This window comes from Littorina saxatilis, linkage group LG4, assembly GCF_037325665.1.
Source record: "Littorina saxatilis isolate snail1 linkage group LG4, US_GU_Lsax_2.0, whole genome shotgun sequence".
NCBI classification, from domain to species: Eukaryota; Metazoa; Mollusca; class Gastropoda; order Littorinimorpha; family Littorinidae; genus Littorina; species Littorina saxatilis.
Genome location: NC_090248.1, coordinates 5603620 through 5630965, shown reverse-complemented (window position 1 = coordinate 5630965; position 27346 = coordinate 5603620). Strand labels below are relative to the sequence as shown.

At 40.6% G+C, this 27346-nt stretch overlaps 2 protein-coding genes across 2 annotated transcripts in view; both read right to left on the bottom strand.

Annotated features, from left to right (window-relative positions):
• Nucleotides 1-23334, bottom strand: LOC138963813 (receptor-type tyrosine-protein phosphatase kappa-like). Its single transcript, XM_070335666.1, has 18 exons — nucleotides 23231-23334; nucleotides 22092-22278; nucleotides 21599-21759; nucleotides 21089-21179; nucleotides 20789-20868; nucleotides 17359-17395; nucleotides 16967-17064; nucleotides 15197-15328; nucleotides 14725-14882; nucleotides 14107-14242; nucleotides 13266-13409; nucleotides 9701-9800; nucleotides 6156-6229; nucleotides 5696-5836; nucleotides 3812-3943; nucleotides 3342-3493; nucleotides 2818-2953; nucleotides 1-2672 (listed from the first exon to the last, which is right to left on the bottom strand). Exons 2-18 carry the CDS (start codon nucleotides 22159-22161, stop codon nucleotides 2592-2594), a joined length of 1923 nt encoding a protein of 640 aa, XP_070191767.1. The 5' UTR covers nucleotides 22162-22278; nucleotides 23231-23334; the 3' UTR covers nucleotides 1-2591.
• LOC138963948 (scavenger receptor class F member 1-like) overlaps nucleotides 23039-27346 on the bottom strand; it is a 20552-nt gene continuing 16244 nt past the window's right edge. The window contains exons 6-7 of the mRNA XM_070335803.1: nucleotides 23976-24081; nucleotides 23039-23099 (exon numbers count right to left, since the gene is read on the bottom strand). Coding sequence (XP_070191904.1) covers nucleotides 23039-23099; nucleotides 23976-24081 — 167 coding nt within the window. The remainder of the gene's footprint in view (nucleotides 23100-23975; nucleotides 24082-27346) is intronic.

The following is a 27346-nucleotide window of genomic DNA, read 5'->3' as shown; positions in this document are numbered from 1 at the left end:
TATTATTATGTATCTTTATTGGATTTGAGCAGAAGCAACGCGATGCTAACGTTACATTTTATATTATATATCTCCCGTATAGTAAGAGCAAAACTGAAACGAATACAATGTTTGATTAGTGTTAAAGCATATGTCTTTGAAATCTTTTAGTTCAAACATTTTCAGAAGCACTCGAGTCAAACACGATCACTGTACGGTAATTCAGACGCAACCATTGTATGTCCGTCCTGTTCCAGAGGCCACGGTCCTCCCTTTTCCAACGCGACTGTATGTTTGTCTCGTTTACTTACAGAAATGTGTATTACTAGGATAATTAAATGAATTTCAGTAATGATCGGATAGTCAGAGTTCCGAATTTCCACGGTCATAATTTTAACGGACGAAAATACTTCCAAACATGTTTATGTAAAATGAAAATGGACATTAAAGTTTTCTTATCTTATCTTAACATATGGTTTTGCTGTTATTATTTAAAACCCAGTATCATCACATGTAATTCTTGTGGCAATTTCAGGCAGATGTTGCCAGGCAAAGTTTCCCTATGAGTATGGCATGATTCAGAAGAACATGATCATTTAACTCTCCACTTGTCAACATATATTATGTCATACAAATAACTCGATAGCAAATGGATCCCTGATTTTCAACGTTATAGTTTTAGAGCATCAGCTTACACACACAGCCTTATACACCATGTCACTTGACACCAGGTTTCACATGCGTTTAGCAATTATATAATTTTCAGCCTAAACTGTTCTTACAAAATAAACATAACGAAAAAAGTGAGAAACAAATTAGTTGTTTCAAAGAAAACACAAACATGTGTGATGAGAATCAAACAACAAGAAAGGTAAGTTGTTAGAACGTTTGTTATTGACAAAACAATAGACTCCATTCACAGATATTTTGACCCAGCGGTCTTTTAAGTACACAGACAGACAAACACTAAATTAACAGAAAAAATACTTCTCTGGCAAAAAATTCTGCCGCTTGCGGAGAAGACACAAGTGAGGCAATCAGATTATGTGTGATGAGATCCATAACAAGAAACATAAAAATGAAAAACGCCCTCCTGCATTATAAACTAAAGTTGCTGAAAAATGAAGAAATTAACAAAAGCAAAGTAACGAAAAACCAAATGAAAAAAGAAAACACACTTGGTTTTTGTACAGCTGACGGAATCGGCATGCACATTTGAATCAGGCTGCCAACTATACACAAGGAAGATTGGTGTCCATGCAGACAGAACATGGTAGGAGAGTAGTCCATGCTTGAATCAAACATTAAAACACATCGCAAATAATAAACATGAATCGTGAAGTTGTCGTGATCAATAATGTAAAAAAACAACTACATACTTACAAACTTACAAACAAGCAGATAACACCATGAGAAAAAGGGGGTGGGGGTTACAGTTATTACACATTAATTTGGAATATTCCTTTAATTCTTTTGATTGATACATAATATGCCTACGATTATTAAAAGATGTTGCTCAAAGGACTGTTTACATTCTTGTTTACAACGTCGGCAGCTTGATACATGTATTGCTGAAGGTCTTATGTAATAGAATAACGACAAAAAGACACGAAGAAAAAAGGAAAACACACACACACACACACACACACACACACACACACACACACACACACACACACACAGCACGCGCTCGTGCACACTTGTCCGAAATCCTTGCATTTGCAATATACTGAGAGTACGTAATATCTACAAATCCTACTAGCCATAAGTATATAACCTGTCACAGGGGCCGTAAAATAATCTGTAAAACAGTACACACAGCTAGTTATCAGGTAACTGTACAATCTATCGACAAGAAGAAAACCAAAAGCACAGGTATTTTAGCTAAGAAATTACATTACTTTCTGCAAACAAGTCCAATTATACGCATACAGATTTGTGGGGAAGGACATTTTTATCTACCATTGATTTCGAAAGGACAAGTACAAGGTTCAATCAATGTACACCAGAACGAGAGGACATTTTTGTATTTGACTGATCGACTGAACAATATGCATGGGTGGGACTGACAAATGTCATGAATCCTGAAGAAATGTAAAGGGGGGTCTGGGGGCTCTCAGACGCTGAAGGATTTGTATAATTAACAACCAAAAAAACGTCACCACAGACATTACGAATCCGGGTTTCCGGCATATACCGGAAGAATCCCACCCATGAATATGAGATTCGAGGAATATTTTGATTTTACACAGGCAAGATGCTAACGAATATAAATAATAGAGTAGAAGAGAAACGTAATTATAACATGCAACACAAATGTCTTAATACAATGCACAATACATGGAAAACTACATAACAGCCGTGTACAGTATTATGCGATGTAGTATAGCAGGAGATCTGCATACATGTCTCGTTGTCCTGTCAGAAATAATGGCAGACACTTGCAGTGGAATTCATTTTGGATTATTGTTCTCGAAGCTGTAGAACCACACCAGTCATCACATCTGCAGTTAGCCAAGCCAAGCTTGCTCAAATCACAGCATCGTAGAATCGGTATTCACAACTTTGAAGACTGCAGGTAAAGCTGAGCAAAAGTCTTGCGGTTTCCATGTTTAGCGTTGAGGAGCATTGGCATATACGCTCATCTCTCGGACACGGTTCTGTACCACTTCGTAACAGTAGCGGTACTGCGTCTGCGGATACAAAAAAGATAATAATGTTCTTAATATAAAGAATGGCAATATGATAATAGTTCAATTATTAGAATTCCACTAATATAACAGTTTCACGGGTAACATTTTAGCTTTGTAAGGTGAGACACTATTCATGTATACTTACAACAGACGACAGAGCCTTTGGTGTGACGCTCTGCACGTGTCTGACAGTCATGTACACGTCAACCTCACGGTCATACGTCATGCGGTTGATGATGTCACACAGGGCAAGGAACAGTCCGCTTTTCCCAACTCCATCACTGCACAGCACAATCATTTCAAAATTTTCATTTGAAATAAAGATTCATTTTTGGTTGTTCCCTGCACGGTCAAAATTGTAAGCATCCAACAGATAGAACAATGACAATGCATGAGCTATTTTCAAACAAACAAAATTGATGGATTTTTTGTTTTCACAAATGCAAGTGATGTTTCACAAATCTAAAACGATCCTTCACACATTTCGGCTTTTAGCAAATAGAAGACACCGCCCCCCCCCCCCCCAAAAAAAAAAAAAAAAAAAAAAAAAAAGCATAGCCGAAATTACTGCAGGCCCATAAACAACAACAGCAAACCAAGCAACCAAAAAACACAAATGTCTCTACAGCTGGAAATATTATGCATTGTAAAATAAGCTAATTGTCCGACCTGCACTGCACCAGCAGACGGTCGGTGTTGGTCTTCTCTTGCAAGGTGACCAGGGTGTCAATCAGATGCAGGATGTCGGAGGTGCTTCCCCCCACCTTCCCTGTCCACCCCTTGTAGTGCAGCAGTTCCAACACTCGGGTAGATTTTACTCCCTGGCCACATTAGAAAATGAGCATTTATGCATCGTACTTATCTACCGAATTTTTTTTATGACTATATGACAGAGAATACTTAACAACAAACGCAACAACAGTAATGTTTGAATAAAGAGGAAAAGGGTGTTTACAGTCTAACAATAATTATTAGCAGATCCACTGTAATAGGAAATATTGAATAAGACTAAAGTGTGTTTGATGATTCAACTTCGCCAGTTTAAATACGCACATGAACTGTTATACGGTAAGGCGAAGAGAGACACAGAGATACAGACAGAGAGAGACAGACAGAGAGAGACAGAGAGAGAGACAGACCTGCTTTCCCAGATTGAGACTGTAGGAAGTGACTTGTGACCCTCTGCGTTCCGTCTTGCTTGTCAGGTAGACGAAGTAAGGACCGAATGTGAGTGATTTTCCTTCATTGGTCGGCCAGTACTGACAGACGGGCTGGAAAATAAATATTATCCAGAGTCTGCTTACTTTTGTTTTACTTGTACAGGCGGCTCTGAAACTATCCTTTAGAAGTGGTTGCGTTAGGCCACTACATTTGGAATAATTTAATGTCTTAGTTGGCACTTTCAAATACATTCTTTATCTATTTAGCTCTTTTTGTTGTTCTCATATTTCATCTATTTGTAAACCAAATCATGCAAAACTGAGCATAATATTCATTTGGACAGAACCTAGACACGTGTCGTTGTGTGTATGTAAGTGAAGGGGGGGGGGGGGGGTGGGTGGGTGGGTATGCTTTTGGCTTCATAGTACTCTCATACGTATCACTATGTTACAGTTCATTGTTTAAAAAAAAAACATTAAAAAAACCCGCAGGGTTTTGTTTCTAGTTATAGCATGTTCGTGTAGAACAGAAACAAGGCAACTTACGTATAGCACCTGGTTTTAAAAGAAATGTTTACGTCGATTCCGTGCAAAGGAGCTTTCCTCAAACAACCCTTTTTAACACTATGTGATGTATGATCACGTTTTTGATTATGTAACGGTTTGGCGAATAATTCTAATTGAATAATAATGTTGAGAGACAAATATCCTCTACAACTGTCTTTACCTGGTCGAAAAATATGAATTTTTACGATTTTTGTAGCGTGTCAAAGTGACACGTTTGCCAGCAATCACGACTCTGATCCCCACACAGAATAACACAATTTATAACAAGTCGCGTAAGGCGAAATTACTACATTTAGTCAAGCTGTGGAACTCACAGAATGAAACTGAACGTAGTCCGCCGCAAGTGCAAAAGGAAGTGAAAGTGACGAGCCTGTTTGGCGCGGTAGCGGTTGCGCTGTGCTTCATAGCACGCTTTACTGTACCTCTCTTCGTTTTAAGTTTCTGAGCGTGTTTTTAATCCAAACATATCATATCTATATGTTTTTGGAATCAGAAACCGACAAGGAATAAGATGCAATTGTTTTTAAATTGATTTCGAAAATTTAATTTTGATCATAATTTTTATATTTTTAATTTTCAGAGCTTGTTTTGAATCCAAATATAACATATTTATATGTTTTTGGAATCAGAACATGATAAAGAATAAGATGAACGTAAATTTGGATCGTTTTATAATTTTTATTTTATTTTCAATTTTCAGATATTTAATGACCAAAGTCATTAATTAATTTTTAAGCCACCAAGCTGAAATGCAATACCGAAGTCCGGCCTTTGTCGAAGATTGCTTAGCCAAAATTTCAATCAATTTGATTGAAAAATGTGGGTGTGACAGTGCTGCCTCAACTTTTACAAAAAGCCGGATATCGAAAAAAAAGAAAAAAAACGTCCGGGGATATCATTCGCAGGAACTCTCATGTAAAATTTCATAAAGATTGGTCCAGTAGTTTAGTCTGAATCGCTCTACACACACACGCACAGACAGACAGACAGACACACACACACACATACACCACACCCTCGTCTCGATTCCCCCCCTCTTCGTTAAAACATTTAGTCAAAACTTGACTAAATGTAAAAAGGTGAACAAAAAAAAAGATAACGATTACAAAATATCAATCGTACAGCCAGTAAAATATTCTCCACGAATCTTTTTGGTTTACCTTATCTGATTCATATTTTACAACAACTTGAAAGTGACGAAAACATCACTTGCAACAGTATGCGCGAATGAGGTGCGTTTGTTTTGCCCCCTACTCTACACCAAGAACGAATAAAAGGACAGAACGCCTGACGTACCTTGACTTCCTGTTCCTCGTTGGGGGAGCTAAGGGAGACAATTGCACTGACGTCATTTCCGTAGACAAGTCTCCAGAAGTCGACCAGTGTGGAGGGCAGAGGTAGCTGTGTCACTATGCCGCCCCGATGGTCCCGGAACGTCTAAAACAAACAATACCGATCTAGTCCCAGCTGACATTTATTGTTCTTTATATCTTAGGTCCAAACTATGACTACAAGCAGTCGATCGGCATCTTTTGAGACTAACATATAATGAGAAATTTGAAATAGTAAGACTAATAACGTTCCAAAATAAAGATTTAAACAAAGGTTTTAATTTAAATAAACCAGACAGTTTAAACTAATTACTTTTCAAAATGAAAAATAAATCCAAGTCATTTCAAACGCATTTAACTGTGACGATGTCAACATACTGCAAACGACCAGGAACATAAAGAAACTGTGTGAGTGTGACACTCACAGGCATGAAGACAGCGTTGATGTACTGGTTCCGCCCTGTCACGTGTTCGGTTAGGTAGACCAGATGCTCTTCCGCTGCAACAGTCACAAAGACATATTAACTGTGAAACATATATTTCATGATACGCTTTGCTCTTAGCGTCTTTGCATGCGGCTAATACTGGCAGAGATCAAGTAAATTTGATGAACGAGCCAATTCCGTTTGCAGGAGCAGTCACATTTCTTACCTAGTGTTCAAACATAACGAGTTAAACTCCAAATGTGTATATGATAAAAGGCGAGAAAAGGGATAACAAGCAATTAAAACAAGTATATAACTTTATCTCTAATATGAATAATGTGCATACGATTGAGAGAGAGAGAGAGAGAGAGAGAGAGAGAGAGAGAGAGAGAGAGAGAGAGAGAGAGAGAGAGAGAGAGAGAGAGAGAGAGAGAGAGAGAGAGACAGACAGAGAGACAGAGAGAGAGGCAGAGAGAGAGGAAGAAGAAGGCGAAGGCGATTTTTTTATTGCATCAAACACATGTGTATGTACAAGGGGGAGAAAATAATTTGGAGGTGAACAAAGTGGACTTGACCGTCCGGAAGCAAGGCAACTTAAAATCAACACATAGAACAGAAAGTAAAAACAGAAAAAAATACAGTAAGATGAAGACAAGGATTTTGGGTTGTACGATCACACCAGTCTATTTTACAATTGATTTTCTCTTTGTCTAAACGCGTAGAACAGATAATTTGACAATGCAATCGCAGTCGTAATTTGTTGTCAGTCTGTAAAATGCACAACGATGAGTTGGAGAACTGGTCAAGGTCAAAACAAGCACCAATGTACTTTTGACGAATTGCATTGTAAGCTGGGCATTTAAACAGAAAGTGGTTTTCATTTTCTTCCGTTGATTGACAAAATGTACAATTTCTGGATTCAGCGCACTCGGGATTATAGCGCAGTTTATTTACCTTCAATTGTGTAATGCCAAGTCTGAACTGTGTGTACATTTTGCGTATGTACTGGTTTTCAATGACACCCAGATACTTTTCTTTTTCAAGTTCTCCTTTAAACATCCTGTATACATCAAATCTCACACTTGTCTCAAGTTTACAGTGCCAGCTTTGCTCAAAACAGTCTTGAAGACGTTGTTGAAATGTTCTAATAAACACACATTCCCCACCTACAGACCCGTTCAACCACACATTCTCCAAATCCATTCATGCAAAGGAGGCATTTAACTTGTGAGACCCAATTCTGCTTTCCCCTTTCAACTGCGTTTTTTAACATGATGTATGACATCTTTGCATATCTCGAGTCCGGCATACAGTTCAGTCTCAACCAGTACTTTAGGCTTCGGATATTTGCTAGGATTGACAAAGTACATCTTCCAAGTTCCCCATACACCATCTGGTTTGGACTGTTTGACGAGATCCCGAGTAGTCTTTTACAGGCATACATGTGAACCTTTTCAATCTGTGAACAGTCAAAACATCCCCATAGTTCTGAGCCATAGAGCAAGATGGGAACAATTTGCGCATTAAATGATTTGAAAAATATGTCCATGTCGTGGCAACCTCTATTCCATAAGACTTTAAAAATGTCAATAACACCATGTTTGGCTCTGGTGATTGCGTCATTGAAAGAGAGATTCAAACGGGCTTGGGTTGTGAATGTCAGACCGAGATACTTGTAGGAGGTAGCACTTGATACTTGCGTGTTTCCGTAGAACCATTTCTCACTTTTGGCTAAATGACCACCGTTTCAAAAAAACAACGACTTTGGTTTTATTCATGTTTAGCCTTAACCCGAGACGCCTTGAAACGTTATATAAGATGTTCAGTTGGTTTTGCAAACCCACTATGGACGATGATAACAGTGCAATGTCATCAGCGAACATCAGAAGAAACAGTTCGATCTCACCGGGAAGCATTTGAATTCCGTGTCTGTCCTCACATATTATTTCCGAGGCAAGCTCGTTTATAAGAAACAAAAAAAGCGTTGGGCTCGCTAAACAACCCTGCTTCAGGCCTTGTAGGCATTCAAAATAATCAGTATTGCCAGAGTTACATCGTACGCAAGAAAGAACGGAAGAATACATTTCCCTAAGCATGTTAAACATTCTTCCTTTTACACCAATCTTTAATAAAACATTCCACAAAATATCCCTTTTAACGGTGTCAAACGCCTTTTGGAAGTCCACAAAAGCAACATATAACTTTTTGTTGTTGTTGTTGAAGCTGCTTGGTAACAGATACTGCTGCATAAAGAGTGAACATGTGGTCAATTGTGGAATAATCTTTTTCTAAAACCCGCCTGTGACTCAGAGAGAATGTTATTTTCCTCAGCCGACGCTGACAAACGGGCATTCATAATACTGTTTTTGTGTAAAATTGTTTGCTTAACGCCCAGCCGACCACGAAGGGCCATATCAGGGCGGTGCTGCTTTGACATATAACGTGCGCCACACACAAGACAGAAGTCGCAGCACAGGCTTCATGTCTCACCCAGTCACATTATTCTGACACCGGACCAACCAGTCCTAGCACTAACCCCATAATGCCAGACGCCAGGCGGAGCAGCCACTAGATTGCCAATTTTAAAGTCTTAGGTATGACCCGGCCGGGGTTCGAACTCACGACCTCCCGATCACGGGGCGGACGCCTTACCACTAGGCCAACCGTGCCGGTCATAATACTGGTATACAACTTGCTCACACAACTTAACAAAGAGACGCCTCTATAATTGTCAGGGTTCTCATCATCACCTTTCTTAAATATTGGTTGAACGATAGCCTTTGCCCAATCTGAAGGGCAGTCACCAGTCCTAAAACGGTCGTTAAACAACATCAAAAGATTTTAAAACGCCATCTGGTCCCACTGCTCTCCCCTTTTTTTAAGCCATTTAAAGCAGTCCTCACTTCTTCTTCGGTAATATCACTGTTAAGAATGTCGCAGTCAGTCTTCTTCAGTGTCAGTAGGGTCATGTTCTTGAACATGCCTTCTATCATCATCGTACTTTCTTAAAATGGTCATACCATGCCTGGTTGTCAATAGTTCCTGCGGGTTTACGTTTCCTCCTGAATTTCTTTATCTCCTTCCAAAATGCATGAGAGTCAGAAATATTCAACAGCAGGCTATTCACTCTATTTTGTTTGTGACTGTCTTTTTTCTGTTCGAGCACTTTGGAGTATGACTTTCTCTCCGTTAGGTATAACCCCTTTAACCTGTCTTTCTCTCCGTTAGGTATAACCCCTTTAACCTGTCTTTCTCTTGCCCTGTCTTTTCCTTTTTGTACATCCGAAATGCCTTGCGTGTTTGTCTTTTTAATTTTTGGCATTCAGAATCGAACCACTTGTTGTTTTCGGAGATTAAAGGTGAGTCATTTTTAAACACCCTTTCCATTGGTTTGGCAGCGTCTTTCAAAGCACACGTAAACAACTCCACTGAGAGAGAGAGAGAGAGAGAGAGAGAGAGAGAGAGAGAGAGAGAGAGAGAGAGAGAGAGAGAGAGAGAGAGAGAGAGAGAGAGAGAGAGAGAGAGAGAGAGAGAGAGAGACTTACAAGGCAGGATACTAGGGTTCCTGTTTTTGGCCATGTTTTCCTCCAGGCTGGCCGTGTCGTGGCGGTGTGCGGGTGTCAGAGTCAGCATTTGCTGCAGGGTCTGCCAATTAAAGTCATATATCAATTGAACATTGGATTTCCCTTCTTTGAGCCATGTGACGTCAGAGTCCGACAAAAATTCAAATTTAGGGGCCAGCCGAGACTTCAAAATAGTGCATGTTTGTGTGCGTTCAATCATAAAAATAAAGACATTTTAACCAGAATCGATCGATACATAAATGTTATTTGTATTATTGACCAAAGTATGACATTTTACACAGGTCGAGACAGTAATGAGTATGGCACAATCTGCGTGCACATTGATTTAAACAATTTTTTACTTTGTGCTCCAATGCAAAGCTTTCGTGAACATGGTGTTAGAATGGACAAGAAAATTTGCTGATTCAAATCAGCAGGTTCCCAGACGTTCCTTCATGTAATTTTTAGGTGAATGGTCAAAGTGGTTTATTGCACACACTCAGTCATCTTGCACAACAATGCAACACAAAGGAACTTAGTCGATAAATATTGACAGGGGGCCGACAAATGGTTTAAATGTGAAATGTGTGTATATGGGTGTGGGTCTGAAACAAACAAACAAACAAACAAACAAACCATGTGAACCCCAAAGTCATGCGCCCACACGAACACACACACATACACCCACGCGCGGGCGCTGTAGAACACACACATAATATAGTAACAAGAAAAATGTTCATTCAAAATGAACAGCGTCGATGCAATGTCCACCAAAGATTTATTTTGGGAAGTGTTAAAGGTTAGGGTCAAAAGTTAATGAATTGCATGTTGCAGTTGGACAGAAATGAACAGGTGTTAATTGATAAACACATTGATAATGGCTTTTGAGAAAATCAATCAATTCTGCAAAGGAATTAACTTGATGACATCAAAACTGCAGCGCCATTTGAAGAATGGTTACCATTTCTGTTTCTTTGATGGGAATCAAACAAATAAAAACATTGACTATCCAAGTTACCATGAATGGCAATAGTTGACTCCTGAAAAGTAGCAAGGATATAATTTGAGACGATAAACGCCTGATGCAATCCCTCCTCAAGGTCAGTCAACTCAAAACCTTCATCATTCGCAACATCAGTAGGCAACACAGCGGGATTCGTATGTCCAGAAATCATGTCGAAAAAATATTCCATTTCAAAAGCATGTCCAACCACAGTTGTTGGCAAGTGTTCGTGTCCGAGGTAGCCTTCAGTGTGTGTATATGTATTCATGTGACAGAGAGCGTGACCTCATTCTTCAATCCTCTCTCTCTCTTCTTTCTCATTCGAACGCACACACGCAAGAACGTAGCCTACGCACGCATGCACGCGCACGCACACACACACACACCCCGCTGACGCACAAACCACGCACACACACACTGACTGTCGGCAAGCATCTCTTTTTGTTTTCTTTACCTTTGTTTATTGTGTTTTCGATATTTGTGTTTATTTTTTGCTTGACTTATCTGTTTTATTTTAATGTTTGCTATCCACATCGTGTGATAAATGTTTCTTCTCAGTCTCCGAGTCAGTTTAGTTTCTGCACGCCGCTTTGGTACTCCTTGTTTTTCTAACTGGTGTATTGTGCGCGATTTGCGGATTTATTTTTATTCCTTTCATATGCTGTTGAAGTGTTGTGGGTGTTATTGTCTGTATATGCTATGTTGCGTCTGTGTATGCCTACAAGAATTTGCATTCGCTCTCTGCCAGTACAAGTCCAAACTTTATTGGGTGTAATGTGCCTGTGGTCTGCTCGCAGTCGAGCACAGATAGTTTTCAAACATTCCTCCAGTGAGCCGCCGCGCGCTGCGACCTGAGTAAAGCGCTTCTTTGGTCTCTGGCAACGTTGAACTGCGCTGATATGCCCAGCGACGTGCGGACAAAGTGATATCGCCCCGCTGGCTATTTTTACCGCTGGCCTCGGTCGGGCTTTGCCACAGAAACTCACGGTTTGGCCTGTAGGTAAAATGTACAATGTATTTTCTGATTTGTGCACAAAAGCTATTTTTCTTTTTTCTTTTTTTTAACATAACAATGTTTAATGTCACTGTTTGTTTAAAAGAACATGGTCACATTTGTAAAAAAAATGTTAAATTAGAAAATAAATAACATTTTGGTTCATGATTTTTCCTACACCTGTGCTGAAAATAAGAAATAAAAATGTCGGTATATAAGTCACTCAAATACAGGTAAGTATGACTATATCTTTAACAAGTCCTGCCATTGTGGAGAACCCTATTCATTTTAACACATTTTCGCTCCATGCGCTACAAATAGAATTACCTTTAAAACCTTATATGACCATATGCAGCTCCATGGTCTGAGTCCCCAGGATTATTTGCGCAGTAGCAGTTCTCTAGGCTGGTCACACAGCTTGCTGCTGTGCCGACTGGTCAGGGACTCGGACATGGGGCTGTGGGTATAACTCTAAGCCCAGATTATCACATCAGCGTGTTTCAGTTTGAGGTCGAGTGGCTCCCGCCATCCCTCCTGATTCTAGCGACTACCCTCTAGACAACATATCCTCACCCTAGGCCCACTAGTCGCCAAACTGTACATATTGTTTTTATTACCACGGCCTTCGTGGCTTACATCTTAATCCTTTTATTTGTAAAAAGTTTTGAGATTTATTGTTCGTGTTCCTCTTACTTGCTCATCTATTTGGTTTTATTGGTGATCCTGAAAGGTTCCACTTTTTAACTCGATTTGAATAAAATAAAATAATCATTTTACAAACCCGTTATTCAAGATATAGAATACAGACTTATAATTCTTACCAAGAAACATCTTAACTACTTTTCATTTTAACAAATTCCACAGAGCATTATCAACTCAACCCCACCCCCTGCCCTCCTCTCCTTATTTTTTGTTTCTTTCTTTCCTCTTTCTGAAAGCGGACAAACACTCAAGTCCTTAATGGCTCAAAACCGTAGGACTTTTAATATTTTAATATTAATTTTAACTGTAAGTATGACTGGCTCGGTTTGAGTTTGTTACGGTTGACCCTGCACAATTCGACCTCTAATGTTTTTGTTGAACAATTTCACAACTTCCTGAGTTACACAAACTCAGTGATGACCGATGTTGCCTTCACCCCTCCCATAGGGTGACGGATGTCACAACTTTCTGTGTACACAAACTGATGACGTATTTCACAACAAAATGGCGCTGCCCATGGTCAACCTCGATACTAGTTCCGGTTCCGGAATGTCACCGTTCACACAGCCAAATGCCTCCGCATAACCCAGACCTCTGGGTCTGGGAATGAAGAAGAAAAGGATACTGGTGTTTATTTGTGTGGGTCCGGAAGATTACCCCATCTAATCCCTTACACGTTATTGATCTTCCGCGTCTGTTCGTAAGCTAGAATCACTATAAGCTCCACATCTAGTAGTCATGATTCAATATTTGTTTAAAGATAATCAACGACATAAAACACACATCACACAAACAAACAAACACACGAACAAACAGCCAAAGACGTTTTTAGTAGGCATTCAAATCACCTGGAATTCTTTATCCACACGGGGATGTGGCTTGTCGGAGGTGATGTGTCCAGTGAACATGGCATCAAACTCATCCACCGAAACGTTGGTGCCGTGCGCTGTGTAGGCCTCTAGCAGGGCTTTGTGCAGGAACAAGTACTGGTCCTGTATATAAATGATTTTTGTTGTGTTTAAAAATGCTCTGTTCTCCGTATATCATCGTGATTAGTGTCATCATGCACTATGTTAGCTTTGTAGTCCTGTCGTTTCTGTCTGCAACACATTATTCTAATTCGTGGTATTATCAAGGTTCCCATGCTAGTTTGTTTTGTGTAAAGTACATTTCTTGTCAGAATACCTCTACTATAAGTTCCACTTCAAAGGTAAAGACCTCCCCGTTTAAACAGGGATGTTCACGTACTCAGATCTGCCTAGGAATGGGATATTAGGCACACAAAAAAGTCTGCTTACGGTAACATAGGCCAAAACAATAGGGTCGGTAGGTCGGGATTTTTTTTCTCTCCATAAAAACATATTTTCAAGTGTTTTTGTTGTTGTTGTTTTTTCCTCCAAATGCCAAAAAAAAGTCTAGGGTCGCGCGAAAAATAGGGTCGATCGGGATACCGTAAACAGACAATTATTTTGTTGTTGGCCTTAGACCATCCCTCCACTTAGACCCACATAACACAAATCAACACCCCGACTGCTTCCTGTGCACAACAGGACTTGCCTTGTCCAGCATAAAATCCTACCAATATCGCAGATGGTGATCCGCGTCACTTACACGGGCATGTCTATGCCTTTCAAGCTATCATGAACTTAAAGCTTTCCTTGGATGTAAAGAACTGAAGTGATTACTCACAACAGCCTGCACCATCAAGCAGCGTTCCTCGCGCAGGCGTTTGACAAGGTCAAGGACATTAATGTGACCTTCGTTGACTGCCATGTCCACGCCAATCTCAAGGCCGATGTAGGTTCCGGTTCTTCCGACACCGGCACTGTGACGAAAAAGCTTGTTATGGCGATATGATCACATAATGTGTGTGTGTGTAATGGGTCATTGTCCCACTTTTGCTAGCGCTCGAGCAGGTATGAGCTACTGAACGTAAGTCAACACGGTTAGAAATAAGTGACTCGAGTGTAGCAGTGGTAATAGTTCATCTGGAAAACCACGACAACATATATCTCAGCTATGCCCTTGCATGTGTTGTGCAGTCAGATATTTTAATCATCTATTTCAAAATTTTGCATGTGCAGAATTCAAATTAAGTTTTACAGATATTTAAAACAAAATATACTCTGGCATCGCCACTTAGTGTATGCTTTTACCGTTGGAAATACCTGCACCCTGGCGCACAAGTAGCTCACCAACAAACTGGTGACTGGTGAATTTGTGACGTCACAACATTAACGTGTAATAATAGTGTTGATTTCTTGCTGTAACTAACGTCGTTTTAAGGAAGAAAAATATCAGGCAAACCTGCAGTGAACGAGAACAGGCGGAACAGAAGCGCCGTCTGCAGGCTTTGTCCTGTTGTGGACGTAACGCCAGAAGGTGACAAGGGAGGTAGTCGTGGGTGCACCGTGATCAGGCCACGACACGTAGTGGTACTGGGTGACTTCCCTTGACTCATCGCTCTGAAATTGACACGCCACAAGGACTGTTTACTGTCAAATATGTTGACGAATTACACATATCAAACACCAACAGCATTCTCAACCGCATGATGAAGCATATGAGTAACGTGTAAAGAATAAATCTGACACAGATGACAAAAAGGGTGAGAGAAAGTAACGTAGGCATAATAAAGCCATCTTTGTCAGTCGGCGTCCAGCTAACTTTCACGCTAAATAAGACTAGGGAAAACAGAAGAGCAAAACACACAAACGAACAAAACACATTTAAATGTAGTGAAAGAATAAAACTAGACAATGCTGACTTTCTGGCTTACCCCAGCTCTCTTGACGCTGAATGTCCTGATGAAGAAGTCGTCTCTGCACTGGACATGAGTGGTGGTCACTGTCACAGGGCCGAAGGTGTCCTCACCGCCCTCCTCCTCCGGCCAGTACAGCTCGCACTTGGGCTAGCATTAACATATGAGACACCCGGTTAACAGAACAAATCACACACAGTGTCACTCTGCTCATCTGTGGGCTAACATAAGACAACCGGTTGTTTTAACAACACTGTATCACTCAGGTCAAAGTCGGGCTAATAAAAAGTAATATGGACTAATCGCACACTGTATCACTCTGATAACCAGTTGGCTAACGTTAGACAACCGATTCATTAACAAAACAAGTCACACACCCGTCACCGTATCACTGGGCTCATCTGTGGGCTAACATGGGACAACCGGTTAACAGAATGAATAACACACTGCATCACTCTGTTCTAGAATTAGTCATTACCTGATACCAGTTTATTACAATTCCATATATGGGATAAACAGAGCAAATAGATTTGAACAGACAAATTTGACTCGCAGTTTCCAAACTGGCACATACAGTTTAACATAGAGGGGGAATCGAGACGAGGGTCGTGGTGTATGTGTGTGTGTGTGTGTGTGTGTGTGTGTGTGTGTGTGTGTGTGTGTGTGTGTGTGTGTGTGTGTGTGTGTGTGTGTGTGTAGAGCGATTCAGAGTACGCTACTGGACCGATCTTTATGACATTTTACATGAGAATTCCTGGGTATGATATCCCCAGATGTCTTTGATGACGTCATATCCGGCTTTTTGTAAAAGTTGAGGCGGCACTGTCACACCCTCATTTTTCAATAAAATTGATTGAAATTTTGGCCAGGCAATCTTCGACAAAGGCCGGACTTTGGTATTGCATTTCATTTTGGAGTCTTAAAAATTAATTAATGACTTTGGTCATTAAAAATCTGAAAATTGTAATTAAAACTATTGTTTTATAAAACGATCCAAAAACAATTTCATCTTATTTGTCATCATTTTCTGATTCCAAAAACATATAAATATGTTATATTCGGATTAAAAACAAGCCCCGAAATTTAAAAATATAAAAATTATGATTACAATTAAATTTCCGCAATCGATTTAAAAACAATTTCATCTTATTCCTTGTCCGTTCCTGATTCCAAAAACATATAGATATGATATGTTTGGATTAAAACACGTTTAGAAAGTTACAAAGAATAGAGATACAGAAAAGCGTGCTATCCTCCTCAGCGCAACCGCTACCACGCTTTTCTGGATTGTCAATTTCACTGCCTTTGCCACGAGCGGTGGACAGACGATGCTACGAGTGTACGGTCTTGCGGAAAAATGCAGTGCGTTCAGTTTCATTCTGTGAGTTCGACTGAGCTTGACTAAATGTTGTATTTTTGCCTTACGCGACTTGCTTTTGTTTTTTTTAAACCGCTTAGTGCCATAACTGATTTCTTTACCATTAAAACGCCAACAAGGGTCTGAGTTGACAGACAGATACACAAATAAAAGTGCGATGCATACAGATATACAAATACAAGTTTGATGACACTTGTATACAATTTCTTTTATTTGATGGGACGCTGACAGAGGGGACAACATAGATATAGGGCATGTGTCTTCTGTGGTCAATCCCGTTTTTGACAACTACTGCCTGAAATGAATTAAGAATACAAAAATACATGTTTATAAAGATGAATGAATAAATAATGACTAAATCTAAATCTAAAAGTAAATTCGGAAGATTAATAGATTAAAAAATGCCTCACTTTTCCTCTTTCCTCAATGTTGGTGAGCATGACAACGTGTGTTATCTGCTCCTGCCAGATCATGCGCCAGAGATCGCCCACAGTGTTGTCCCTTGGCCCTGTGACATGGGAGCAAGAACAACACAGTTTGTATTGCCTGTGCAAGAGTATGTTGCGAATCAGTAACATTAACAAAATGTGCCTCTTGGGTTAATGCCTAGGGTCAAGTGTGGGTGTGTGAGTGTGTGTGTGTGTTTGGGTGTGTGAGTGTGTGTGTGTGTGAGTATGTGTGTGTGTGTGTGTGTGTGTGTGTGTGTGTGTGTTTGTGTGTGTGTGAGTGTGTGTGTGTGTGTGTGTGTGTGTTTGGGTGTGTGTGTGTGAACGTATATGAAAGTATGAACGAGTGTTTTTACCTTGAGCAGCGATGAACTGCTTGTTCAACTTGTAACCCTGCAGTGACAAATTGTGTGATTAAAGGTACCGTAATAATAATAATAATAATAATAATAATAACGGGCATTTATAAAATGCCTTATCAGAAGTTCAAAGCGCGTGACAACAATACATGTATACAAAATTCATACAATCACTGTCAGATTCAAACAACACATCATGCACATCTCACATCCCCAGACTCTATACTAAGGAACTATCCGTAATGTTGTTGGAACAAGTGAGTTTTCAAATTGGACTTAAAAGATGAAAAGGATGGAGAGTGACGTAATTGAAAGGGGAGTGAATTCCATAACTGAGGTCCATAATACGAAAACGTGCGGAAGCCATGAGCCTTGCGTTTAAAGCGACCTCCCGTAAACCATCACAGATACGGTCAGGCTTTTACACACAGTACAAACACCCTTTCATTTAAACACTCACGGATTGAGAACATCCTAGGTGCCCTCCGTAAAGAGCGAACAATTTTCAAAGAATTTATTTTTGCGTGGTTTATCTTACCCCTGAGCCATCGTGAACCCGTGTGATCCAGTTTCCCCTTTTCACAATGTAGTCGTCAGTTAGTCATTTGAATGCGACTCGATGTCAGCTTATCTACACTAGCACGTTTTTATGCACGAAACAAACGGCTGTGGTTCACAAGAACTCTAGCGATGGCTTTTGACTGTTGAGAGGAACGGCGATATGCCGCATAAACCGTCGTCTGCTACGACCCTTGCGTGACCCTGCTTCCGGGCTTTTCTTTTTTCAAACTTTCACAACTTCGAATTGCACTGATCTTGTCTTGATGAAAACACGCTGTCAATTTATTATTTAGATTTTAAAAGTTAGGTCTAGCGCAAAAACGCACCACGGTCCAAAAACTTTCTGATTATCATCGATCCACGGCTATCGCCAGTTTAAGGGAAGTAACTCATTACATTTAGTCAAGTTTTGACTAAATGTTTTAACGTAGAGGGGGGAATCGAGACGAGGGTCGTGGTGTATGTGCGTGTGTGTCTGTGTGTGTGTGTAGAGCGATTCAGACTAAACTACTGGACCGATCTTTATGAAATTTGACATGAGAGTTCCTGGGTATGAAATCCCCGAACTTTTTTTTTCATTTATTTGTTAAATGTCTTTGATGACGTCATATCCGGATTTTCGTGAAAGTTGAGGCGGCACTGTCACGCCCTCATTTTTCAACCAAATTGGTTGAAATTTTGGTCAAGTAATCTTCGACGAAGCCCGGACTTCGGTATTGCATTTCAGCTTTTTGGCTTAAACATTAATTAATGACTTTGGTCATTAAAAATCTGAAAATTGTAAAAAAATAAATAAATTATAAAACGATCCACATTTACGTTCATCTTATTCTCCATCATTTCCTGATTCCAAAAACATATAAATATGTTATATTTGGATTAAAAACAAGCTCTGAAAATTAAATATATAAAAATTATTATCAAAATTAAATTTTCGAAATCAATTTAAAAACACTTTCATCTTATTCCTTGTCGGTTCCTGATTCCAAAAACATATAGATATGATATGTTTGGATTAAAAACACGCTCAGAAAGTTAAAACAAAGAGAGGTACAGAAAAGCGTGCTATCCTTCTTAGCGCAACTACTACCCCGCTCTTCTTGTCAATTTCACTGCCTTTGCCATGAGCGGTGGACTGACGATGCTACGAGTATACGGTCTTGCTGAAAAATGGCATTGCGTTCAATTTCATTCTGTGAGTTCGACAGCTACTTGACTAAATGTTGTATTTTCGCCTTACGCGACTTGTTTTTGACCTGAGTTCAGGATGGGTCCAAAAAGTGTTCGAGACAATCTGCAAAATTAATTCTTTAAAAATTGCTCGCTCTTTACGTAGGGCACCTAGGATGTTCCCGTTTGGTGAGCGTTCAAATGGAAAGGTGCTTGTACTGTGTGTAAAAGCTTGACAGTATCTGTGATGGTTTACGGGAGGCTTACTGTCCGGGCGTGATTTCCGTCCAGCACCAAAACGAGGCGCCATTGTTGTAAAGGGCCAAGTCCACGAAAATAAATTCTTTGAAAATTTTTCACGCTCGACAGAAAGCAGCCAGGATGTTCCTGTTCGGTGAGCGTTTAAATGGAAGTATGCTTGTACTGTATGTAGACGCTCGGGGAGCTCTGTGATGGTTTACGGGAGGCTTACTGTGCCTTTGACTGATTAGACTGTCACAAGTAATACACACACAAAGATCATCAGCAACAACACACACACACACACACACACACACACACACACACACACACACACACACACACACACACACACACACACACACAAACAAAGCTACATTTAAAAATTTTAAAATAATACAAATATGCACACACACACACACACACAAAGTAAATAAGAAGAAAACAAGTCGCGTAAGGCGAAATTACTACATTTAGTCAAGCTGTGGAACTCACAGAATGAAACTGAACGCACTGCATTTTTTCACAATGACCGTAGTCCGCCGCTTGTGCAAAAGGCAGTGAAAGTGACGAGCGCGCGGTAGCGGTTGCGCTGTGCTGCAAAGCACGCTTTATTGTACCTCTCTTCGTTTTAACTTTGTGAGCGTGTTTTTAATCCAAACATATCATATCTATATGTTTTTGGAATCAGGAACCAACAAGGAATAAGATGAAAGTGTTTTTAAAAAGATTTCGGAAATTTAATTTTAATCATAATTTTTAATTTTCAGAGCTTGTTTTTAATCCGAATATAACATATTTATATGTTTTTGGAATCAGAACTTGATGAAGAATAAAATTTTGGATTGTTTTATAAAAAAATAATTTTAATTACAATTTTCAGATTGTTAATGACCAAAGTCATTAATTAATTTTTAAGCCTACATGCTCAAATGCAATACCGAAGTCCGGCCTTTGTCGAAGATTGCTTGGCCAAAATTTCAATCAATTTGATTGAAAAATGAAGGTGTGACAGTGCCGCCTCAACTTTTACAAAAAGCCGGATATGACGTCATAAAAGACATTTATCAAAAAAATGAAAAACTGTCTGGGGATATCATACCCAGGAACTCTCATGTAAAATTTCATAAAAATCGGGCTAGTAGTTTACTCTGAATCGCTCTACACACACACACAGACACACACGCACACACACCACGACCCTCGTCTCGATTCCCCCCCTCTATGTTAAAACATTTAGTCATATCTTGACGAAATGTAAAAAAGAAAAAGAAAAGTCTTCTTCTTCGAATTAACTTCAATGTCTTCACAACATTATCTAAACTAGCATTCATATAAAACGACATTGAGTTAACATCGAGTGTTAGAGTGATTAGCGATTGTTGAGGTATTAATTAAAACGATTGATAAAAAGAAATGATTAAACATATAAGTAAAAGAAAGTAGCATGTCCCACCGAAACATAGCTCGCGTTAACAAAATCAGTGGCCGTTCCTTCGGAGTATCCATCACGCAGGACGACTAGGTTGCGGTCATCTGAAAGAATATGTTTGGAATGTAAGATTAGTCCATTTGCATTTCTCATTGACAACGTTTGGCTTTATTTCTTTCTAAAATTGTTAGGTATAAATGGTATTTTTGTAAGTATCGGTCATTGTTAGAAAGCAACATGTTGACTGTTCGAAAGACTCACTAAATACTAAGGATGTTCTCTGAAGCATTTTTACATTTCAGCAGCAGTTTATAAAATGCTTACAGGGCAGGATGGCAGCGAATCGGTTCTTCTTGAAGTTCTTTTTCAGCAGGGCGACCTCCTGGGGTACACCTTCAGGCATGCTCTCGAGTGTCTGAAATAGACACAGACAGGCGTAGACACATCACGATACACATAAACACACACTCACACATGAAGAAAACACGCAGCCACAGACACACAGAGACATACACAGACACAGACAGATAAATACACACACAGACACAGGTAGACACACACACACACAAATACACTGTCGCCGAATTTACGGGGATAACATTCGTACAGCAAACTGTGTTTATAACTTTGCGCTAATCTAGTAGCACTTTAAACTGAATAAATCCATATCAGATCTCTCAGATCTCACGTTCTTTTGGTCGAAAATCTGATATAAACAAAAGTTCCGGAATCAGCAACGTCGCAAAACATGATCAACATGGTTACAAACATATTTTTGCGAGCTTTGCTAATCATTGCCAGCTAAGTTTATGTACACACTAGTTTATCACTTACAGAAAATTCCTCCTTCAGTTTTCCCGAGGCCAGGGCGTCCACCAGGTATTTCTGCACGGCGTCTAGCTTGGGTTGTGACGCCTTGAAGCTGGCGTACACGTCTTCGTCGTTGTTGTAATACACGTTATCGCCCTCAGTCGCCTCGTCGTAGTCAGCTGGGTCTAAAACAAACAAGCACAAACTAAACGAGAACACAAAGCATACAAATAACTGATATAAAACAATAACAACCAAAGCACGAAGCAAACTGGTCGTACGAGACAAATACTTGTTACACACCCCCCCACACACACACACACACACCACACACACACACACACACACACACACAATCATACCATTGACAGAGAGACCATACTGTACATACAGGGTTGAGAGTTCCAAAGCAAAAACAGAGTTGTGGAGAGTCTAGAGGAGGCTAAGTAAAGGCTTTACGAAACAGGTATGTTTTGAGTTGTGTTTTGAAGGAGGAAAGGCTACTGGAATCACTGACCTTGTGTTGGGGCAGAGGCTGGGGCTGCTTGCGGTGCTGGCGTGGACTGCTGACCAGTGTGCCGCAACATCTGCGGTGTTGTAGTAAATTTGACCTGAGTCTTCTTGGTTAACTACCCCACTTGGTTTCTTGGCCACCATCGGTTTTACGGCTGCGCTGGGTTTGCTGGGTTTGGGAGCCTCGGAATCTGTTGGACATTTTTTTGTTTGTCGTGAACATACCTCAGTCAATTCAATGTACAATGCTAACAACCATGTACTTTACTTATCGTGAATATAGAGAATACTACATTGCTTGCTGTGTCCTACCAGATTTACACGAGATGTGTTTTTAAATATTAAACTGCGAGCGAAAGCGAGCTGTTCACTATTTGAAAAAGCAACGAGTGTACATCTGGTACGACACAGCAAGCCATGTAGTATTCTGTTTATCCTACATACTGTACTTTTACGTGTATTTTACTGAACATTTCCTGTAGTCGAGGCAGCTAAATTGAAGACACTTGTTTTGGAACCTCGATCTTTTCTAAAGCCTCGTGCAATCTATTACGTCAAAGCAAAGAAACGTCACTCTGAAAGTGTGGCGTGACGTGTTAGTTCTAAAAATTCATCGAAGGTAATTAGCGAGCGCAATTTTTGTTTCTATAATGACGTTTGTCTCGGTGACTTTGGCATCATAAGCAGTGGAAAAACAGGTCCCTGCCAGACTTGCTTGACATGACCTCATTTACATGATATACACACGTGTGATTTGAACGATTATTATCTCACGGGTGTATCTCTCACGTATGTAGGATAAATCCCAATATGCAGTGTCTTGCACTGGGGTTGCAGTGAGCCATTGCAATGAAATGATGAAGAAACAATTGTGTGAACTTTGGGAAGTTCACAGCAACATGTCACGAGTTTTTATGCTATCTTTCTTCATTTTTTCCAAACTAGCATCCATTAAAAGAAAGGTTTCAGACATAAGGCAGAATCGTCAAATGTGCAAATTCGGCAGAAGAATCTGCACGCAAAAAGTTGTATGAGTACAGTTCACTACTATAATCTCAGTTTCTTACCAGGAATAAATACAACACAACAAATCATGTAGTTAACAGCAATCCACACACACAAACTAGACCAGGGAAAGATTACCTGTGACAGGATCAAAGGACAGTGTTGTCTCTCTGCTGCCGTTAGCAGTTTCCGACGAACTTTCTGTGTATGCTGACCTGGCCTTCGGTTTTTGTTTTCTTCGCCTGTAATCGCAGTATGTTTTGTGAATGATAAATAAAACGTTACATTAGATAATCAAAGAACGAGTCAAAGGGTTCATATTCAAACAGTGAAAATATGTAAATACACTGTTAATGATAAATAAAACGTTACATTAGATAATCAAAGAACGAGTCAAAGGGTTCATATTCAAACAGTGAAAATATGTAAATACAATCGACGCAAACACAGAAAGGAGACATAGAAGTAGAAGTAGAGAAAACTAAATCGTTGCACACATCAATACAGTATCTACATTTTACAAAATATAAGTATAGATACATTCCACACAAAGGAGTGCTTTTTGCCCAAACATATCTGCAATACTACTGTTCTGATGATAGGTATTCTATTCGCTTTAAGATGAAAGATTGATTTGCCATCTTAGTTTAGCTTCTTTGTCCGCAAATACACACATTTCTGTTCCGGACAACCCTACATTTTGCAGAGTTGTTTTATCGGGTGTCAAACTACGTCACCAAAACTCATGTTGATATGATAATTACTTCATCTACGTATAGCACATGACAATATAAATTCAAAGTTGTACAAGTCGTTTGTGTTTGCTGTTAACACACCATGGACAATGCTATATGTTAGTAGCTTACTAATTAACATCAGGTACCTTATGATGATGATGGCGATCACCACGCAAAGAGCAATCAACACAACAACACCGCCAGCCGCGCCTCCAATCAGCGGTGTGTTCGAACGAGAGCTGGACACTTGCCCTGTAGATGCCATTGTCAGATTCATGGAATAATCGATCAAATGGTGATACATGTGAATCAAAAAACGTTCAACCTTAGTTCGCTTTTTTTCTCCCGAGTTGTTCTTTGCTACTGGTGACAAGTGGAGGTCAGCTCACACGGACACAAGTGTTAATACATTCTAGAGGAGAAACTGGCCACAAAGCACCCAGTACACGACACAGAGATAGTAAACTCACCACAATCAAAGAAAATACCACGACCATTCAATAAATGTGATGATTAATATCAACATTTGCTGTGAACATGCTAGCACAAATGGCGACCAAAAACGGGTACGCAGATTATAGGAGCGTCTTTGCCGACTTACTTCACGTTCTGTGTTGTTGATAAGAATTGTGGTGTCTCTTTGCTTGTTTAAATAAATATTATCCAAAAAAACTGATGCATTTCTTGCCATTTTTCCATTTATTGTTTGTCATTGTGAAATGCGAGTGTTTTCCGTGGCGTAATATGTGTAACGACTAGTGTCACACTTTGGGTACCTCACTGCGATCAGCGTAACGCTCCAAAGGAGATTCAAAGTAGAAAAGCAGATAAAATACCCAAACAAATGCATTCAATATCAATAAAAACGAGCTACAATCCATGCAATTTACTTTCTGTGTACATTTTGCAAATCAAATTTGTTCATGGCGTTTGTTTGTTCGTTTATGGGCTGAAACTCCCACGGCTTTTACGTGTATGACCGTTTTTACCCCGCCATTTAGGCAGCCATACGCCGCTTTCGGAGGAAGCATGCTGGGTATTTTCGTGTTTCTATAACCCACCGAACTCTGACATGGATTACAGGATCTTTTTCGTGCGCACTTGGTCTTGTGCTTGCGTGTACACACGGGGGTGTTCGGACACCGAGGAGAGTCTGCACACAAAGTTGACTCTGAGAAATAAATCTCTCGCCGAACGTGGGGACGAACTCACGCTGACAGCGGCCAACTGGATACAAATCCAGCGCGCTACCGACTGAGCTACATCCCCGCCGTTCATCATGGCGTCACATGATGCGTAGGTTACGCTCGACTTTCGATTCAAAGTAACTCTACTTGCCTTAAAAATCTTAATTTTGTAAGAACCATGTAAATCAGTGATTGTTTTTCTTTTGTAAATCAGATAATACAGTATTGCTGCTTTATGAAAAGATATATTTCAAGAACAAAACTGCAGATTAAAAATTCTGAACAGTTTTCCCCCTTTATGTTACCAGTACTGAAGAACAACTTTCCTATTAGTCTACCGGCTCTCTTCACAAGCCACATACAATCAATAAACAAACCCATTAGTCTCTGAATAGGTATGGCGTACTCGTACATGGGACTTAAAATTACAGCCAGAAAGGAAAACTTTACGAACCCAAATCGAGTATACCAGAACTTAATATTTCCAACCACAAATATGCACCTCCACAAAAACACAACGGAAGTTTGGCAGGCTTATAATTACGGACATGGTGCATTTGTGAATTTCGTCAAACGAAATGAGCAGAGTTCACAAGTTCACAAGTTCACCACGACTAGTTTTGTGTTTATGCGCTCGGCCCCCTCAACGTTAGGGGAACATTATTAATTTTTGACTTTGACTGGGATTTTTCATCGATTAGAGAAAATTATAAAATACAAAAGCAAAACGACAAATGCCATTAGTGTATTCTACGTATTGAGGGTGCTTGTCAAGAGTGAAATAAGGGGTAGGATGGGAGGTAGAGGTTAGGGGGGGGGGGAGGAATAAAAGGTAGAGGTTAGGGGGGGGAGGAATAAGAGGTAGAGGTTAGGGGGGGGGGGAATAAAAGGTAGAGGTTAGGGGGGGGAGGAATAAGAGGTAGAGGTTAGGGGGGAGGAATAAGAGGTAGAGGTTAGGGGGAGGATTAAGAGGTAGAGGCTAGGGGGGGGGAGGAATAAGAGGTAGAGGTTAGGGGGGGAGGAATAAGAGGTAGAGGTTAGGGGGGGAATAAGAGGTAGAGGTTAGGGGGGGAGGAATAGGAGGTAGAGGTTAGGGGGGGGAGGAATAAGAGGTAGAGGTTAGGGGGGGAGGAATAAGAGGTAGAGGTTAGGGGGGGAGGAATAAGAGGTAGAGGTTAGGGGGGAGGAATAAGAGGTAGAGGTTAGGGGGGGAGGAATAAGAGGTAGAGGTTAGGGGGGGGAGAAATAAGAGGTAGAGGTTAGGGGGGGAGGAATAAGAGGTAGATGTTAGGGGGGGGATGAATAAGAGGTAGAGGCTAGGGGGGGGAGGAATAAGAGGTAGAGGTTAGGGGGGAATAAGAGGTAGAGGTTGGGGGGAGGAGTAAGAGGTAGAGGTTAGGGGGGGAGGAATAAGAGGTAGAGGTTAGGGGGGAGGAATAAGAGGTAGAGGTTAGGGGGGAGGAATAAGAGGTAGAGGTTAGGGGGGAGGAATAAGAGGTAGAGGTTAGGGGGGGGAGGAATAAGAGGTAGAGGTTAGGGGGGGAATAAGAGTTAGAGGTTAGGGGGGGGGGATAAGAGGTAGAGGTTAGGGGGGGAGGATTAAGAGGTAGAGGTTAGGGGGGGAGGAATAAAAGGTAGAGGTTAGGGGGGGGGATAAGAGGTAGAGGTTAGGGGGGGAGGAATAAGAGGTAGAGGTTAAGGGGGGGGAATAAGAGGTAGAGGTTAGGGGGGAGGAATAAGAGGTAGAGGTTAGGGGGGGGGGGGGGAGGAATAAGAGGTATAGGTTAGGGGGGAGGGAATAAGAGGTAGAGGTTAGGGGGGGGAGGAATAAGAGGTAGAGGTTAGGGGGGGAGGAATAAGAGGTAGAGGTTAGGGGGGGGAGGAATAAGAGGTAGAGGTTAGGGGGGGAGGGAATAAGAGGTAGAGGTTAGGGGGGAGGGAATAAGAGGTAGAGGTTAGGGGGGGAAGAATAAGAGGTAGAGGTTAGGGGGGGGGGGGGGAATAAGAGGTAGAGGTTAGGGGGGGAGGAATAAGAGGTAGAGGTTAGAGAGGGGGGAGGAAGGGGTAGGATGGGATATATAAGTCAGAATGTGACGTAGAGGTAAGGGTATGAGGTAGGGTAAGGGGGGTGAGACAGGGGGTAGTTTGGGAGATAGAGGTTTGAATTATATGTTAAAATAGGGGGAGGGGGGGTTGTAAGGGGTAGGATATGAGAGATAGAGGTATGTATGGGAGGTAGAGGTAAATGGGGGGTGGGTTAGATATAGGGGGTAGGATGGGAGATACAGGAGGGGGGGGGGGGTGAGTTTGGGTGTAAGATGGGAGCTAGA

What these genes read in the sequence shown, in the direction of transcription:
- LOC138963813 (XM_070335666.1), bottom strand. Translation starts at nt 22,161, where the DNA reads ATGTTGCGGCACACTGGTCAGCAGTCCACGCCAGCACCGCAAGCAGCC. An exon ending in GAACCCTAGTATCCTGCCTT is followed by an intron (nt 6,230 to 9,700) that starts GTAAGTCTCTCT and finishes TGACTGTTGCAG; the next exon opens with CGGAAGAGCATCTGGTCTAC. An exon ending in TCAACGCTGTCTTCATGCCT is followed by an intron (nt 5,837 to 6,155) that starts GTGAGTGTCACA and finishes TGTTTGTTTTAG; the next exon opens with ACGTTCCGGGACCATCGGGG.